General features: G+C 50.1%; 1 protein-coding gene across 9 annotated transcripts in view; it reads left to right on the top strand.

The window, feature by feature from the left end:
* Cen (cerebellar degeneration-related protein 2-like) overlaps positions 1 to 16,867 on the top strand; it is a 264,778-nt gene that overhangs the window by 118,204 nt on the left and 129,707 nt on the right. For 5 of the 9 annotated variants that reach the window (XM_071677026.1, XM_071677028.1, XM_071677020.1 and 2 more), the window contains exon 2: positions 384 to 1,382. The exons of 1 other annotated variant lie outside the window; for it this stretch is intronic. In XM_071677026.1, the coding sequence (XP_071533127.1) occupies positions 1,205 to 1,382 (178 nt within the window). In that variant the 5' untranslated portion in view covers positions 384 to 1,204. The remainder of the gene's footprint in view (positions 1 to 383; positions 1,383 to 16,867) is intronic. 3 more of the 9 variants (XM_071677029.1, XM_071677022.1, XM_071677023.1) reach the window with 1 other exon arrangement.

The following is a 16,867-nucleotide window of genomic DNA, read 5'->3' as shown; positions in this document are numbered from 1 at the left end:
CAGTACGATATGTGCGTTGCCTCAGTTCGTGGCTGTCGAGGGAAGTACGCCAGGTGGAGAGTGGTGCGAGATGCTCCACCTGCAGGTGGTTTGCGGAAGGCTGGCTCATCTCATTTGATACGCTCGACGCCAGGGGTCATGGAAAAGATGGGGAAAACTCGTGGAAGGGGAGGGATGAGTGGAATGTGAAATAACAAGTCTGTTATTCATAATGTGGGCATTTTGAATACAGTTTATCCACTTTTTTTTCATATTATTCATTATTGTCGATGAGAATTGGTGACGTTTTCGACAAATATATGTACATATATTTTTTTTGAGATACATAGTTAGGGAGTGTGTTATATTTTCTTATCTTCTTGAACGTGTGGTCTTCCTTACAGCAGACTTTCCTTATCTCGCCAGTGAGATAAACTTGGCGATTGTGACCGGCGTCAGTGAACTGAAGCGCTCCGAAGCTTTTGGTGTGTTATTCACGACATTCGAGATTCGAACGAGATCCAGACCAGAAGTTGCCGAAGTTTCGGGATCTCTCCTCACGAAGCCTGCTAACCCTGTGCCATTCGTCGCGTCGTGTCTCATGTGATAAGAAATATTAATTATATATCCAGATTATATATAATGAGAGACTGATATATGTATAGGCTGTAAGGAGAGAGAGAGAGAGAGAGAGAGAGAGGAAACGAAGTTCTAATGAACGAATTCGCGTGGACTGAAGCCGCCTAGGAGTGTCGCGGGCAGGAGAGAACGAACCGTGATGATTCGACTGTGATAATGTGATGAACACTGTGATACCTGACGTTTGGTGTAGCTGAAGATTACACCAGGTGGTGATGATGTGGAGGAGCCAGTAGGCTCTTGACACTGTGAAGATATCGGTGAAAAACGGTGAGAATATTACCTTTGATTTAAGACCCTCCTCCTCCTCCTCCTCCTCCTCCTCCTCCTCCTCTTCCTCTCACATCCTCGTCTCGTCGATTTGAGGCTGTACGAATATATATATATATATAGAATGAAGTCATTATGAACAGAAGACGGTTCTGCTGTGACCAGACACTAGGGGGTTTGTCTCAGTAGGTGAACGGTGTGCCTAGCCCCAGGTGATAAGTTCCCCTGAGGGAAGGGGAACGTGTTCCACCCAGTGGGGGTCGTCGTCGTCGCGCGCGCGCGAAAGAGAGAGAGACACAAACCTCGCTTTTAAAAGATGATGAACGGGATCGACACGCCCGCCCCCAGCGCGGGCGCCCACGCCCACCAGCTGGCCAAGATGAGGGTGACGCAGAAGATCCAGTCGCCCACCACGCCCATCACGCCCGTGGCCCCCTCCACGCCCTCGGGGTTCCTGACCGTCACCCACTTCGGCGAGGAGAACGTCATGGAAGGTAGGTGACTGAAGGCCATTGTGGCCATCTAGTGCATTGAGAGAGTCCGTCAGTCACTGATTGGCTAAATCTTATGTAAAGCGAAAGGGACCGAAGTCTTGGGGTAGTGTAGGTAGCTTGGATCACTCACCCTATTGAGGTCGATGGTTCGATCCCAGGGTATGATGACGGTCTAGTCATCATGATGCCCAAAGGGTCGTATCGTCGTGCTCAAAGGGGGGAGTAGGTAGATGTCTCCCTGGTTCCCTTGGATCGCTGTTGGAAGTTCCAACACCAAGCAGGTAGTATTTCATCCACTTTTCAACACCAGGAATGGCTACTTTCTAGTGACTAGAGATGTACAAGCTGGTGTTCCAGACATTATTCATGTGTGTGCCGTGTCCACACCCCACACTTTCCATAAACCTGGTGTGTGTGTGTGTGTGTGACGATGATTAAGTGGAATGTCCACCAAGATGAGGATGGCTTGTATGTGTTAGTCACTCTTCTTTCTTCTTTTCTTTCAAACTATTCGCCATTTCCCGCGTTAGCGAGGTAGCGTTAAGAACAGAGAACTGGGCCTTTGAGGGAATATCCTCACCTGGCCCCTTCTCTGTTCCTTCTTTTGCGATGGTGCAGGGTGTGTGTGTGTGTGTGTGTGTGTGTGTGTGTGTGTGTGTGTGTGTGTGGGTAGTTTAGATGGACGGGTTGGTCCCACACGATCAGAAAGCAAAGATATATGTAGACAGTGGCGCTCGCCTTGTACCCGTGGCTGCCATGGTCAGTTCTGATATACATATGCAATTTTTTTTTTTCATGTCCAGTCCTTTGTTTTTAAAGTTACGGGAAGGTGAATTGATACATTATGAAGCTGCAAGATAGACAGGCTAGGAAGTGCATTCTTGAAGTAAATACCAGTAAGAATCATATATAATATATATATATATATATATATATATATATATATATATATATATATATATATATATATATATATATATATATGGCTGTTGTTTTCATTTGAGGCCATAGCACGTATGAACCTATAGTGTTTGAACATTATGTATCTAAGATTATTATATGAATATATAAGCGATTGAGTCTTCCTTTTATCTGCCCTTGGCGCTACCTCGCCGCGCGGGAAACAACAAACGTATGAAAAGATGATTATTAAAAAAAAAAAAAGACACGACCATTAGACCTTAATACAGTTGAAATTGAATGCTGAAATAGCTGGTTGTGGACCAAAATAGGGAGGAAACAGACTGCTTGACCCCGTTGTATCATAGGGTCTGAGGGTCTGAGGCAGAATTTGCAGCAACTCTGGATTAGGCTTTAGAGGAGAGGCGGTCTTGTGAGCCGGACGAAGCCAGTGTAGTGTGTAAGGAAGACTCTCCCTCCCTCCTTAAGCTGTTTGGGAGGGAGGAAGGTGGTCGACGGTGTTAAGGTAAATGGCTTTGGTTGGCTGGAGCGCACGCTCACACTACTCCTCCCACACCGCGCCACACATCTGCGTTATGTGACTCTGTTCTGTACGTAGGGGAAAAGACACGGTGTGACCTCGAATTAGGACGGTGTGACCTCTGAACACGACGGAGCGATGACCTCTGGAGCACAGTGGTGTACGACTTGTTAAGCAGGACGGTACAACCTGTTGGGCATGATGGTGTACGACTTAAGCACGACGGTACGACCTGTTCGACACGACGGTGTACGACTTGTTAAGCACGACGGAGCGACGACCTCTGGAGGACGATGGTGTACGACTTCTTAAGCACGACGGTACGACCTGTTGGGCAAGACTGTGTACGACTTGTTAAGCACGACGGAGCGACGACCTCCTCTGGAGCACGACGTTACGACATCTTAAGCACTACTGTGGTTCCTGTCTTGGATGGAAATTATCATATGATAGTATGTTCTACACGACCCAGGCAATGCCATTCAAAAATCAGGGATAGATGTAATCTATTTTGTAATGTGTACAGTACACTGGGTGATGTAAGCAAGTTGTTTTTGTTGTTGATGATGATGGAGGTTTTGACGTGCTCATCTTTATCTGTGTGTGTGATAACCTGGTCTTTATGTGGTGATTGTCGGTGATAACATCACCGTTCCTTGGACTTACGATGTTAGTGGGCAGCAGCTTGAGAGAGAGAGAGAGAGAGAGAGAGAGAGAGAGAGAGAGAGAGAGAGAGAGAGAGAGAGAGAGAGAGAGTGTATTTTGATCATTTGCGAAGTTGACGATGGAAAACACGTCTGCATGTTCGATTCTCTCGTGTGGTCTGGGATGCGAGTTATTCACAGAGGGCCAAGTGAGGTGACAGGAGGCGACGCATGGGTGGGGATGAGGTTGGTGTGTTCGACGATGGTGACGTGGTCGGAGGGGGTCCAGCCCTAAGATATTTCTGAGGACGTGCGGGAGGGGTTCGGTGCAGCGGACGAGTGCATGGACGGTCTTCACCGGGTACATAGGGCTTTCAAGGTCATCACCATCGAAGAAGGAAGGTCCCATCTTTTGTTTGCCTTGCGGAACGCCACTGGTGAGTTGGAACCTCCTCCCGGAGGGCCGAGATTCATCTCTCTCGGAGGCGTGTGCGCAAGGCTGACGACGCTGGGGGGAAAGGGGGGAGTCTGCACGCCGGGGAATGAGATCTCTACGCAGCCCCCAAGGTTGATGGCTTTCGTTGGTGACTTATGGTATGGCCGACTGGCTCTGTCGGAAGCCTTGGAGGAGGGGTGTGGGGGTTAAGACAGCGAAGGGCAGAGCCACAGGAGGCTGGAGCCTCTCTTGCTCGACGTAGGTAGGGTCATAGGAGCTGACGCGGGAGAGAATGGGTTAGGTACTGGAAGAAATGCTCAAGATACCAAGCTGCTGAGAAGGTCTCTGTGGTTACCTGTTATCAGTTACCTGTTTGTACGGTACAGGGGGAGGGAGGTGTACTCTCTTGCCTCTCTAACCAACCCCAGTCTGTAACAAATGTGTGTTGTGTGTGTGTGTGTGTGTCGGGGGTGTATATGTTGCAGTGTATATTGCAGGGTTGGGTCTGCAGGTGTGTGTGGCCGAGAGCGCGGGCTAAGGGCCAAGTCGAACATCTCGTATCCCTAACCGGTACGCTTGGCTGCTTAGCTCCATCCTCTTTCCCTTATATTACTCGCATACTTTGTCGGGCCTGTTGCCGATGTTGGCTTTAAGCTTACCTCGGATGTGAGTCTCGTGTGTCCTGGGCCAGTGTGTGATCTGTCAGTAGTTGGTTCAAGTCTGGTGTAATGCAAATATTATTTAGGGCTTTTAGCATTTGCAAGACCCACCCCGTTTACACACGGGCGTCACCTGCCTGTTTGGTTTGTGGTGCCTGGGATGGTGTGGGGTCAGTGTGAAGCTACCTGTTTGTACCGTACGGGGAGGGAGTTTCACACCCATTGGGGCCCCACCTCTCGAACATGCTCAGCTATCGTAGAACTTTCTAAAGCTGTATTCTCTCCTCGTTAACCATGTCTAATACCATTCGTCCTCGACTCTTGTACTATTAGAGTACTTCTTAAACATCTTTCATAACGAGTTTCTCGCTTAATGTCAAATAATGTCCTCTGGTGGTGCTCACCCTGTATTTCTCGAAGGGCTGTGTATTGTCTCCGTCATCAGCCGTGTGTGTGTGTGTGTGTGTGTGTGTGTGTGTGTGTGTGTGTGTGTGACAGACGGTAGAGTGCGTAAGGCACTGGAGTGTGTGTGTGTGTGAGGCAGAGCATGGAATGTGGGAGTGAGACGGTGGAGTATGTCGGCGGGTGAGTAGGGCCGGTCCTCCTCCCTCACACGACACATGATCAACTCTGGTCTTCTGTTCTAGTCGTTCATTTCGCCTCCCTCCCTCCCTCCCTGACGAGGTCCAGCGGTGTGGTTGGCCTTGATGTCAAGACATTGAACCACATAGAACACTGCACTGAAAGGTGTATATATATATATATATATATATATATATATATATATATATATATATATATATATATATATATATATATATATATATATGTATGTATATATATAACCCTAGGACCTCTTATATGAGGCTCCTGCAGCTTCGAGGCTGCGCTCCATCCAGCAGCAGGGAAAGTTTGGACTCCCTTGATGTTAGAAGTTAGAGATTGTACCCCACTCTCGTCCACTCCCGGTATACAACGTCACCCAAGCTGACTTCACCGCTCAGGGAGTAGGGTAACCCTCCCCTTGATGTAGTCACCCTTGGAATTGATCATTTCGGGACAGGAGTATAAACTGAGCTATTTCCATACACTTGACAGGCAGGTGGAACACGCCCCAGGACGCTTGTACAGTTAAGGACGACAGGTCACCACAACAGCGTCAGGATTTTTATATGGAGCAGATCACTTCCTCGTGTGTGTGTGTGTGTGTGTGTGTGTGTGTGTGTGTGTGTGTGTGTGTGTGTGTGTGATCGTAGTTATGTGTTACAAGGAGAGTTTTACGCTCGTGTGTTTCCTCGTTCCATAACCTTGTGTATATACGTACTTTGTCTTTACTTGTGTGTTTGTGTGTATATACAAGCGCTCTCACCCTGGCCGAAGCCAGGTATCCATTTGTCAGCCATCTCCAAAGGGAGGATGAACACCTGGGTTGGGTGTAGGACCTATTGCTGCGTCCGGGGTTCGAACCCATACGGGCCCATGTATGAATATGTTGGTGTATTATTATTATTATTATTATTATTATTATTATTATTATTATTATTATTATTATCGTTATTATTATTATTATTAGTAGTAGTAGTAGTATGATTATTATTATTATATTACTGGCTTCACAATGCCTCTGTGGTAGCTCCCCACTCTTACTGATTTGACGAGCAGTGTTATTGCCTTTGCGTGTATCCATCAAGTTGTTCGTGCCTGCTATACTCAATATTTGTAAAAAGTAGGTTAACGCCACCCGAGATCGTCTGTGGCTCTGTAGTAACGAGAGAGAGAGAGAGAGAGAGAGAGAGAGAGAGAGAGAGAGAGAGAGAGAGAGAGAGAGAGAGAGACGGGTTGGCCTCAGCGTCGTATTGTGAAACTACATTTCGCCATCAGTTGCGTGGAACGCTGAGCGTGTGTAAGGAATAGAGAAGTGTGTATATATATCAGTCTAATTTTGGAGCAACATGGAAGACTAGATGGCATTTAGCCCCGGGTTATGAAGCCGTGCGTGTGTTTGTTTCGGGTTGGAAGTGATCGAGATACGAAATTCTATGAACGGAAGAGCCATCTATTCATAGACGCTAGTCTCCTTTAACTGATAGATTGGCTGGCTGTCCACAAAACACTACGGTGTTCTGTCTTTCTCTTTTAATATTTTGTAACACATGCACAACGAGAGTCATTACAACTCCTTGTTCTCATTCATCTCTTCCACCTCCGCCTCCTCCTCCCTCCATCTGCAGAAGCGCCGCTCGCTGTAACAGCCTAAATGACTTAAAGTAGTAGGAATGCGCCTCAGGAGCCCATCCTTGCAGAGGTCTTGCGTTCATTGTCTCTCTTGTGCTTCTGTCGCAGCGTCTGCTTTAAGGCAAACGGGGCGGCATGGTGGTGCTTGGCGTGGGGGTCCGTAATTAATTATTCCTAAGGTACGTGAGTGTGAATGTGTGCGTGTGTGTGTGTGTGTGTGTGTCGTCGTAAAATATGGCATGCGCTTCTCCGCGTCACTGGGAGACTTAGAGTGTAGTATGGAAATTGACGGGATATTTTTAACCCAGGTCTATAAATCATTAGTATAAAAATGCACATGTCGCGTTCATCAAGTTATCATTAATTACCGCACTTGACGTTCCCCATCACAAGAGACTGTGAAAAATGACGCCCTTTTTTAGTATTTGTCCGTGAGAGAGAGAGAGAGAGAGAGAGAGAGAGAGAGAGAGAGAGAGAGAGAGAGAGAGAGAGAGAGAGAGAGAGTTGCATGCTTCTTTAAGTATTTCCGTAATTATGGTCTTTTTTTTTTTGGTACATTTGATGAGGGAATGTCGTTACGACATGAAAGCATAACACGAAGGTTATTAATACGTAACAGTTCTATTAAGAAAAAAATAAATATGCAACGTAATAAAGTTTAAAAGAATTTGTTTACGTGTTGGCATTGTGACGTGGAGGGAGGGAGGGTGGGGGATTGTAGGTTGTCAGATGCTGCCATCATTTGAAGTCACTTTAAACCATATTTCATCAGTTATTGCATATTCATCCTTCCACTTTACGTCGTCGGAAGAGATTAAGTAGTAAAGATACGAGCAGCCGGGCAGGGTGTGAAGTTTTTCGCGTCGCGTACACAGTTCGAAATTATTATGTATCAAGAATGAGGAAAGATTGAATGAGTGTTGCCGACTAAGTGGGCTGTGTATATATATATTGTGACCCACATAAATACAGAGTCGGCAACAGCTGCTCACTACCAACGTGGTTAGATACAGATTACACTTACAGGCCCGTAATGCAATCCCCTCTGACAGGGCATCTACCATAAAGTATAAGTGTCTTAACTAGTGACGACAAACTATATATGCATATAAGTAGGTACAGAAAAGCTGTTATCCCCGGGTTAACAAGCAAGGAAGTGCACATATTAACAACACACACACACGCACACACACACACACACACAACCCTAGAACTATTTCCAGGAGAAATTGTTTGTTTACGTAAGGGGCACGTGACTTCATCCCTTGAATATTAAAGACAATGTACCACTGTGTCGTGTGTGTGTGGGGGGGGGGGGGGGTCGTAGGACGGACGACTCCGTTCCGATCCTGGTCGTTGGACGAGACGAGCCTGTTCACAGCCTGGTCGTAAGAGGACGGAGCCAGTTCGTAGTCTGATCGCAAGATTAACGAGCCAGTTTATATCCTGGTCGTAAGAGGAACGACCCTGTTCATAACCTGGTCGCAAGAGGAACGACCCTGTTCATAGCCTGGTCGTAAGAGGAGCGACCCAGTTTCATAACCTGGTCGTAAGAGGAACGACCCAGTTTCATATCCTGGTCGTAAGAGGAACGACCCAGTTTCATAGCCTGGTCGTAAGAGGAACGACCCTGTTCATAGCCTGGTCGTAAGAGAAACTACCCAGTTTCATATCCTGGTCGTAGAAGGGACGACCCTCTGGGAGTAGGGTCAGGATGCTGGCTAAGCCTCCTTGACGCTTGACTGCGCCTGAGTAGTAGACCTTAAGAAACTTGACATTTTGGTCAGAATGAATTTAGGCACGTATCGAAGGAAGCATAAGATTACGAGGGAGAGTAAAATCTTGGCTTTTGCTTTTCTCCCTGCCGTTACAAAATGATAATACAGAAGGGGAGGCTTTCCAGCCTGTAGCTGCTGTGCGAGGGTTAGCGAGAACGCGCGATTGGGTCACCATTTCCTGCAAACTTGAACAGCTCTGGGGAATTCTCAGGCAGGGAAAGACCACTGCTTACCACATGACCCCCTTTTTTTTTATAGGTACTCCCCTTAATAAAAAGGTTGTGTTTTGAGATTAACCGTATGACCTATGACCCCTTCCTTATGACCCGTGGTTCCCCAGTCCCAGTGACGAATTTCCTTCTGTCTGTGTCCTGTTTACTCACACACCATAGGGATGATTTTTATATACGTATTTACCGTCTGTTTCTCCCCTTGTCGTTTTGTGGTGTCTTGACCTCAGCATGACCCTTGTCGACCCCGTCATGATGATGTAATTCCCCCCTCCCCCTCTCAACATTGTGACCTCTCTTGACCTCACTGAGACCTTTTTCGTATCAGTATGACCTCCCTTGACCCCGTTTGCAAGAGGTGTCTGATGTAATCCTCCGTGGCTCCTGGAGGAGACTGGCCGCCCCATGACCTGCCGCCACTACTACAGTAGTGTTAAGACACGGGGAGCGCCACCACGACACGCCTCACCGTCGCTTCCGTACGGCTTCCCCTTCCATGAGTTCGCTCGCCCCTCCAAACCCTTTCTCCTCCACCTCACCCTCCCGAGTCTTCCTGGAGGTGGAGAGGGCGGCAGGAGAGTGGCGAGGCCCTGCCATCTCTCCCGTGAGATGCGTCTTGGACACCCTCAAGTGATAGCCAGTAGTTCTGCCCCGTGGTGGTGGTGAGAGGAAGGACACATCATCACTCACGTCTGTCGTATGTCTTATTCTCAGACCCGTTCCTCTGTGGCACAGAGCCCATCCCACATCGTCGGTTTTTCATTCGCGTGAATCCTCCTAAGTGCAGGAGGCTATTATGCCAGCTGGCTGGCGACATTTGACTCGATGTGTTGGTGATACAGAGATGTATCAATGAGGATCTGATCTGGTAGGGTCAATGAGAGGTTCAGTAGAGGATTGATACCCAAACTGTGTGTCTATTGATGTCGCGTCTTACTAGACTGGAAGCTCGTCTTTTATAGCATTGTTGTCTTTTAATTAAACATCATTCTGTGTATTGATGGCTTCTTATTGTACTTGAACAAGCTCCCTCAGTCTGTGTACTGATGGTTCGTCTTTTGCAACCCTCCCTCATCTCTCATGTTGCCGCTTTGTCTTCCGAATTATTCTTAGTTTTATTCTCAGCGTCGGTGCTGTGATTCAAGTCGAACTTCGTCCTCTTCAAAGTTCCTCTCTCTCTTTCTCTTTCTGTAGTCCCTGACGACGGAGCGAGCGCGGTATTTCATCACCCAGCAACGCTGGCTAGAGTGCTTTGGGCTCCCTCCCCCCTGGCCTAACCAGCTTACAGAGAGCTGGGTCGGGTGCCTCTATCCTTTTAGTTAGGTAATAGTACTTTACCTCAATCATTTCTCCAGTCTCTAAGAAGCACAGGTTTCGCCCCGTGGCCGCCAGATTGCTGTCGTCTTCAAGGAGAGGCAGTCGGCTCCTTCCCCTTCAGGCGGCTCCTCAGTCGTGTGTGTGTGTCTGTGTAGGATCGAGGGTAGTGATTGAAAGTTCCAAAATTTAAGGTGTCTAAATTTTTTTTTTCCGTTTTTAAGGACCTTGTGTGGAGGCTTTAGGTAAGTGGTCTATAATAATTGATCGGGTTGTAGCGTGTTGTGAAGTCCTCCCCCCCATTTGAGCACACCCCGTTACAACTCGTAAGAATGGTAGTTCGACCCTCAGTCCTCCTCCTCCTCCTCTCCCGCGCCACGGACAGGCCTCCTCCCAGGACCACCGGGTCGTCAGTCAAACTACTTATGATTCCAGACAGGAACTTCCTGTTGTGGATGTTTACCTTGGTTGTCATTAGCCACGACATTCCGGCGGTCAGGTAGTAAGGCGAGGCTTCCTGCGCAACGATCCCCGTGGTTAGGTAAGGACGTCTCCCGCTACTTGCCTCGCGCAGACGTAGTCGCCGAAGTCGTATGTCAGAGAGGAGGGGGACCCTTCTCTTTCGATGCGATGGAAAGCGAGACGTCCAACGCTCGGAGAGGTTGTTGTAGCACATTGGCTGTTGCTACGTCGGGAGAGCAACTATAGATACGTGTCTTTGTGGAGGGAAAACGGGTTCAGGAGGACCCACCTGACGGGGTATTACCTGACGCCCCCGAACGCCTGCCCGTCATTCACTGAGTCACCGGCCGCCGCTCCCCAAGTCCCTCTAAGCCAAGTATCAGATGACAGGTGTGTCCCTTGTGCCAGGTCCTCTGACTCATCCGTACAGCGGACGCCATCTGCCATCGCCCCGTAGCTTGGAAGAGCACCTGGGTCGCCTCTCGCACGGCCAATCAGGGGTTCTCGAACCCTGTCTACTGCGGGGTAGCACCGCGAGAGAGGAGAGATCCTCTTCGACTATGCTTTGTCATCGCCAACGGACGAAAAGAGAACGGACGATCTCTCTACCTGAAAAAGAAGTGCATCTTACCCTGCTCCGGAGTGGAGCGCGGCCTCCAAGCTGCAGGAAGCTCAAGAGGGTGTCCTGGGGTGGAAATGCCGCTAATGAAGGAGACTAGTATGCTCGTGCGTGGAGGAATATGGAAGGACGTGGGAAAAAACCAGATAACCACAGAAGACGAGGTCATCTGCTGGAGGAGGGTATGATCATCCTGGATTCCTACTTTGTACTGATGGAGACAGAAGAGTGGAGCAGGAGGCTCGTTACATGCTGCAGGCCAACCGGGGAGTGTCTACGGTGATGGATGATGCCGAATTGGGCGACGCATCAGGAGAGGGGGATGGGGGGAATCGAGACCAGTGGTCTGGTCTGGTCGACCAGACCAGACCAGGCCGGCGGCTTTTGAGTGGGGATGGGTCGTGCAGCAGGTGGCCACCAGATCTGTGTTGTGCGTGGCATACTAAGCCAGTTTACGTCCAGTCCAGGACTTGGGAGATGAGGACGTGGTGGGTATAAGGCTTGACAGTCGGCTCGGTATAGATATTCGACGACCCCTCGCTCGGGTAACGCGATCCTCCCACATACTCCAGAACCTGATTAATCGAACCCACTTGAACTAGAATACAACCACCCCTTGAACATGACGGAAATGATCCCTTGGGTATGATTGGCCTAGGCTTTGACCTGACCCGTAAATAGTCAGGGTTGTAATGATAACAGGTCGTAGACGACCAGTTTCTTGCGACAGATAGCTACTCGAGTACGACTGTAAGACGACAGGTCGTAGACGACCAGTTACTTGCGACAGATAGCTACCCGAGTACGACGATAAGACGACAGGTCGTAGACGACCAGTTTCTTGCGACAAATAACCGTTCGACGACGACGGTAAAGATCCATTCAATACGGCGTTTGCGACGTCCTCTTGCGTCTCGTGCCGTCTTTTGCATGACGTATACGCTCCGTCCTAGCAACACACGCGTCTCGCCCCACATCTCTCTGTATTTTTTGGTCACCTCTTCCCTTGATGGTATTCCTTTCATATCCTTCAGCCATCTTCTCTCATCATGTCTCCACGATTCCCTCTCTTCGTCATTTTCCAAGTATTTCTTTCCGATGTCCACGCTCCTCATGCTTCAGGCGTCCCCCCTCTTCCCTCACCTTCTGCTGTACTGTCGTATTTCCCTTACAGTTAAAGGTTATGACCGCCGATAACCTCGTCATGGACCATCAGGTCTCCTGTCATTTGACCCACTTCGTGTCCTGTCCTGCAGCAGATAACCTCGTCATGGACCATCAGGTCTCCTGTCATTTGATCTTCCTATACACTTTCCCTCAGGACTCTCTTCCCCTATCCTAGTGTCTGTTCCCTGGCACATCCTCCACACACACACACACACACACACACACACACACACACACACACACACACACACACACCCACATTCCTCAGCTCCCACCAGTCCTCTGGCCGCGCCTCAGCTTCGCCGCAAGCCCCGTATCCTGCAGAAGGTGTCCTCCCCAGTCGGTTATAACACTGGACACGAATGAACCCAGAACAGTGGATTGTGACACAGGTAAACTTCCAGCATTATCATCCTGATGTATCCATGATTGAGGGAACGGTAAGCTCGTCCCCACAGATGCCATTTACAGAGTAATTATATCCCTGGCAATTGATATCATGTATTGGATTCATTTATATTTTTATCCGTGGGGAGAAGGGCGGGGGAAAGAGATCACCTCCCACGTGTATCTCCTCCTCCTTGTCGAAGGAGGCGACTGAGAGGGGCGAGAAATTCCTCCCCTCCTGTATCATCACTTTTGAGACGCAGGAACAGAGGAAGGAGCTAAGGGAGGCTATGTCCTCGGAGGCCCGATCGTGTGTCCCTAACACACTGACGCGGCAATGGCGAGCAGGAAATAAGAGAGAACATTTATTTTCCTGGTCCTGTGTTGTTCCCTCGTTCTCCCACTGCTCCGTGCCCGGGTCCTGTGTGCTTGTCGTCTCCTTGAACGCTAACCCCCCCCTCCATGACCCTGGGTCACATGACCTCCTCTTATGACCCTGTGAGGTGACCTGAGTACTTTCATGCACCCCCCTCCATGACCCTGGGTCACATGACCTCCTCTTATGACCCTGTGAGGTGACCTGAGTACTTTCGTGCACCCCCCTCCATGACCCTGGGTCACATGACCTCCTCTTATGACCCTGTGAGGTGACCTGAGTACTTTCGTGCACCCCCCTCCATGACCCTGGGTCACATGACCTCCTCTTATGACCCTGTGAGGTGAGCTGAGTACTTTCGTGCAGTGTGTGCTTGCCTGCCTTCTCCCCCTGCTTGGCCCCACCATCTTGCATGTGCTTGCCCGCTTGCTCCCTCCTCGCCACTTGCTTCCTCACCTCCCTCCCTCCCTCCCTCTCCACACACCCCCCACAGCACCTGCTGCGCTACAGGTACTGCTCCCTTGGCCAGGGGCGTCCCGGAACCCGTTTTCTTTTTTTTTTTTTTTTTCTGAGCACCCGCCATCATTGTCCCCCTGTTACGTACACCTTCTTAACGTACGATGCTATGTGTGTGTGTGTGTGTGTGTGTGTGTGTGTGTGTGTGTGAGAGAGAGAGAGAGAGAGAGAGAGAGAGAGAGAGAGAGAGAGAGAGAGAGAGAGAGAGATTCTCCGATCTAGTTACGATCACCTGTTGATGATTTGCCGTCTGGTTACGACGGCGGCAGTATGAGATGGGGAGAGTGTGAGTGCAGTGATTTGTGACCTGGGGTGTGGGGGACCTGGAGAGCAGCGTCGCTAGGCCTGTGTTGGCCGGTGAGGTGTATGATGGCGAGTTGATTGGCCTTGTGGTATAGAGGTGGTGTTGGAGGTGGCTTTGGTGGCTGTGGTGTGGAGTTATCTATGTGGGTTAGGTTAGGTTAGGTTAGGTTAGGTTAGGTTAGGTTAGGTACTCTTTGTTATCATGTTAAGATCTGCTTGTCTGTGAGTCACCAGACGCGCCGGATCTTGACCTTTGACCTCGGGGCGCTTGACCTGCCAAGGGTATTGTATAATCTGATGTTTTACTCCCCCTCTTTTTTTTTCCAACACTGATTTTTACAGTTTTTGAGTTTCTCTCATTCCGTTTTCTCATTTGCATCAGCCTGCTACAGTAGCCTCGGGTCGTTTTCTTCTGCACATACAGGTTCGTGTGTACGTCCGTGTCTCGTAAATACCTCCCCATCTGTGGGCCTAGGGTGTGTGTGTGTGTGTGTGTGTGTGTGTGTGTGTGTGTGTGTGTGTGTGTGTGTGCCTCCCTGGTGAGGAGAAATTTATACCCACCGTCTCCTCTTCATTGCGACTCGTAAGGTCGTAAGGAGATTTACCCCGACGTCTCCCTCACTGTATTGCCCAACGTCAGTCGCACCCCCCCGTGACGCAGGCGTGACCTCCTGACGCAGGCGTGATCTCCTGACGCAGGCGTGACCTCCTGATCCAGGCGTGACCCCCTGATCCAAGCGTGACCCCCTGACGCAGGCGTGACCCCCTGATCCAGGCGTGACCCCCTGACGCAGGCGTGACCCCCTGACGCAGGCGTGACCCCCTGACGCAGGCGTGACCTCCTGACCCAGGCGTGTCCTTTTGAAACCACTGGACATTCGTGCCATATATATCCCCCCCCCCCCGCCTTTTTTTCCCCCCCTCGCTCCTTCCATTTTCTTCGTTCTCTTTCCTCTTCGCTCTCAAGTCTCTACGGCATCCCATCCTCTTCATCTCCATAACGTATCGGTCACTCAGGATGTCGCAGGCTCGGCGTCATCCCAGTGCGTTTGTATTCTTCGCAAATTAGATCGATGCGCGTCGTCTTCAGGTGTGAATTCTTCGTTCGTCTACCTCTTCCCATTTTACCCCCCATCCCTCCCTCACTCTTCCATCCCTCCGACCTTATTCCATCCCCTCCCGTCGCGAGAACGAACGAAGACACGTTGCCATGCGGGGCGCCGGAGCGATTGTAGTCCACTCCCTCACTCTGTCCCTCCCTCCCTCCCTCACCCGTTCCTCGCAACCGACCAACCCCACCCCACCCCCACGAAGGTCAAGACGCCCTCCCCAACAACTGGTTCTCTGATAGGGCTCGCTCGGGGGGAAGAGGAGGGACGGGGTTGTTGTTGGGGTGGGGAGGTGAGGTGAGGTGGGGTTGTTGTGGTGGCAGGGTGGTTGCAGACCTCCCCTGCTCCCGGCAACCTCTCGTCTCTCCACCATGATCATCGTCAAACCTCGTCATTCGCTCGTGAGATAAGAGCGCTCTGAGATAACGCCTCGGCTTCATCTCGGAGATAAAACTAGTGAGATTGTGAGTCTGTATTTAGAGGTACTCATAAGAGAGATATGAGGGGCTGTGAGGCGCGGGGTGTGGTATGAGTGAGCGGCAAGGCACGGGAGACGCCGTTGTGTAAGATGAGGAGGGAATTGTAATGTGGGGAAAATGAGTTGGGTGAGGGAAAGTCGTGGACACCTGGAGGCTGGTTGGTGTGGTCAGCTGACCTCCAGCGTGTTCCGTGTAGACTGAGAGAGACACTGGACACACACACACACACACACACAGACACACACACACACACACACACACACACGCACACGAACACGAACTAAGACCTTCACAAGACGACGAATTTTCATTCCATTCGTTCGGCTGCGATCGAACATACCGGGCGTGTAAAACGTCTACGTTCCTTCAATAATCATCGTTAATTCTCGTATAATTGGGTGGGGGTCATTACGTCACTGTGGTTTCCCTTCGTTACGTCACCTGGCAACGGCCTAAACCCCCGCGTTTCCTTACGCGGCCAACGCCGGCAACGGCAGACGAACCCCGTTGGTTCGAAGGCGAAACGAGACCCATGATACAGTTGAACACCACGAGACCCGAGTCTTATGAATAACGTTACAATGAAGGACGTTTTAGCCACGATAGACGTCTTGATAAACCACGATTGTAGTTGTGAAAAATAAGAGAAGAAATTGGACACATCTGATCACTAAATTATTCAGTTATGGGTTGGTAGGTGAGGCGTTTCGTGAACTCTCCCGCCGGAGAATGGAGGGGGCTATGGGTGCTCCGAAGGCGCTTCGGTGTGCCTCTTCGCCCTCCTATGAGACAGTTTTACTGCTTCGTTCGTGTGTGTGTGTGTGTGTGTGGTTCGTGAGGTGGAGGGGCGATGCGAGTCCCAGAGGGCTGAGGATGAAGTGGTGGTGGTGTGGTATGGACGGGGCTGGACCGACCGCACGCTCCCACAGGTATTGTCTTGGCGGCCAAGGGGTCTGCCTCCCTCCCCCGAGGTGAGGGACTCGCCGTAATAAGGGAAAATAAAAACCCTCCAACATTTGGTGATAGACCAACACACTTCCTCCCGCAGAAAACGGGGGGAATTTCCTCGTTTTTGTTGGCTTTCGTGTATTGTTGATGAGGTGGCTGGTGTCCATTTGGTGGTGGTGGTGGTGATAATGAGAGTGGGCGCGGTGTAGGCTGGAGTAGGGGGCGCTCCGACCCCGGGGTAGAGGGGCGTCCTTGCTCACGAGAGAGAGAGAGAGAGAGAGAGAGAGAGAGAGAGAGAGAGAGAGAGAGAGAGAGAGAGAGATGGCTCTGGGTATCATGTGCCCGCTCCCCACACAGACACCGCGACGCTCCCAGCAAGGCT

The sequence above is a fragment of the Panulirus ornatus genome, chromosome 24 (assembly GCF_036320965.1).
Source record: "Panulirus ornatus isolate Po-2019 chromosome 24, ASM3632096v1, whole genome shotgun sequence".
Classification (NCBI taxonomy): Eukaryota; Metazoa; Arthropoda; class Malacostraca; order Decapoda; family Palinuridae; genus Panulirus; species Panulirus ornatus.
This window is presented reverse-complemented; position numbering and strand designations above follow the sequence as displayed.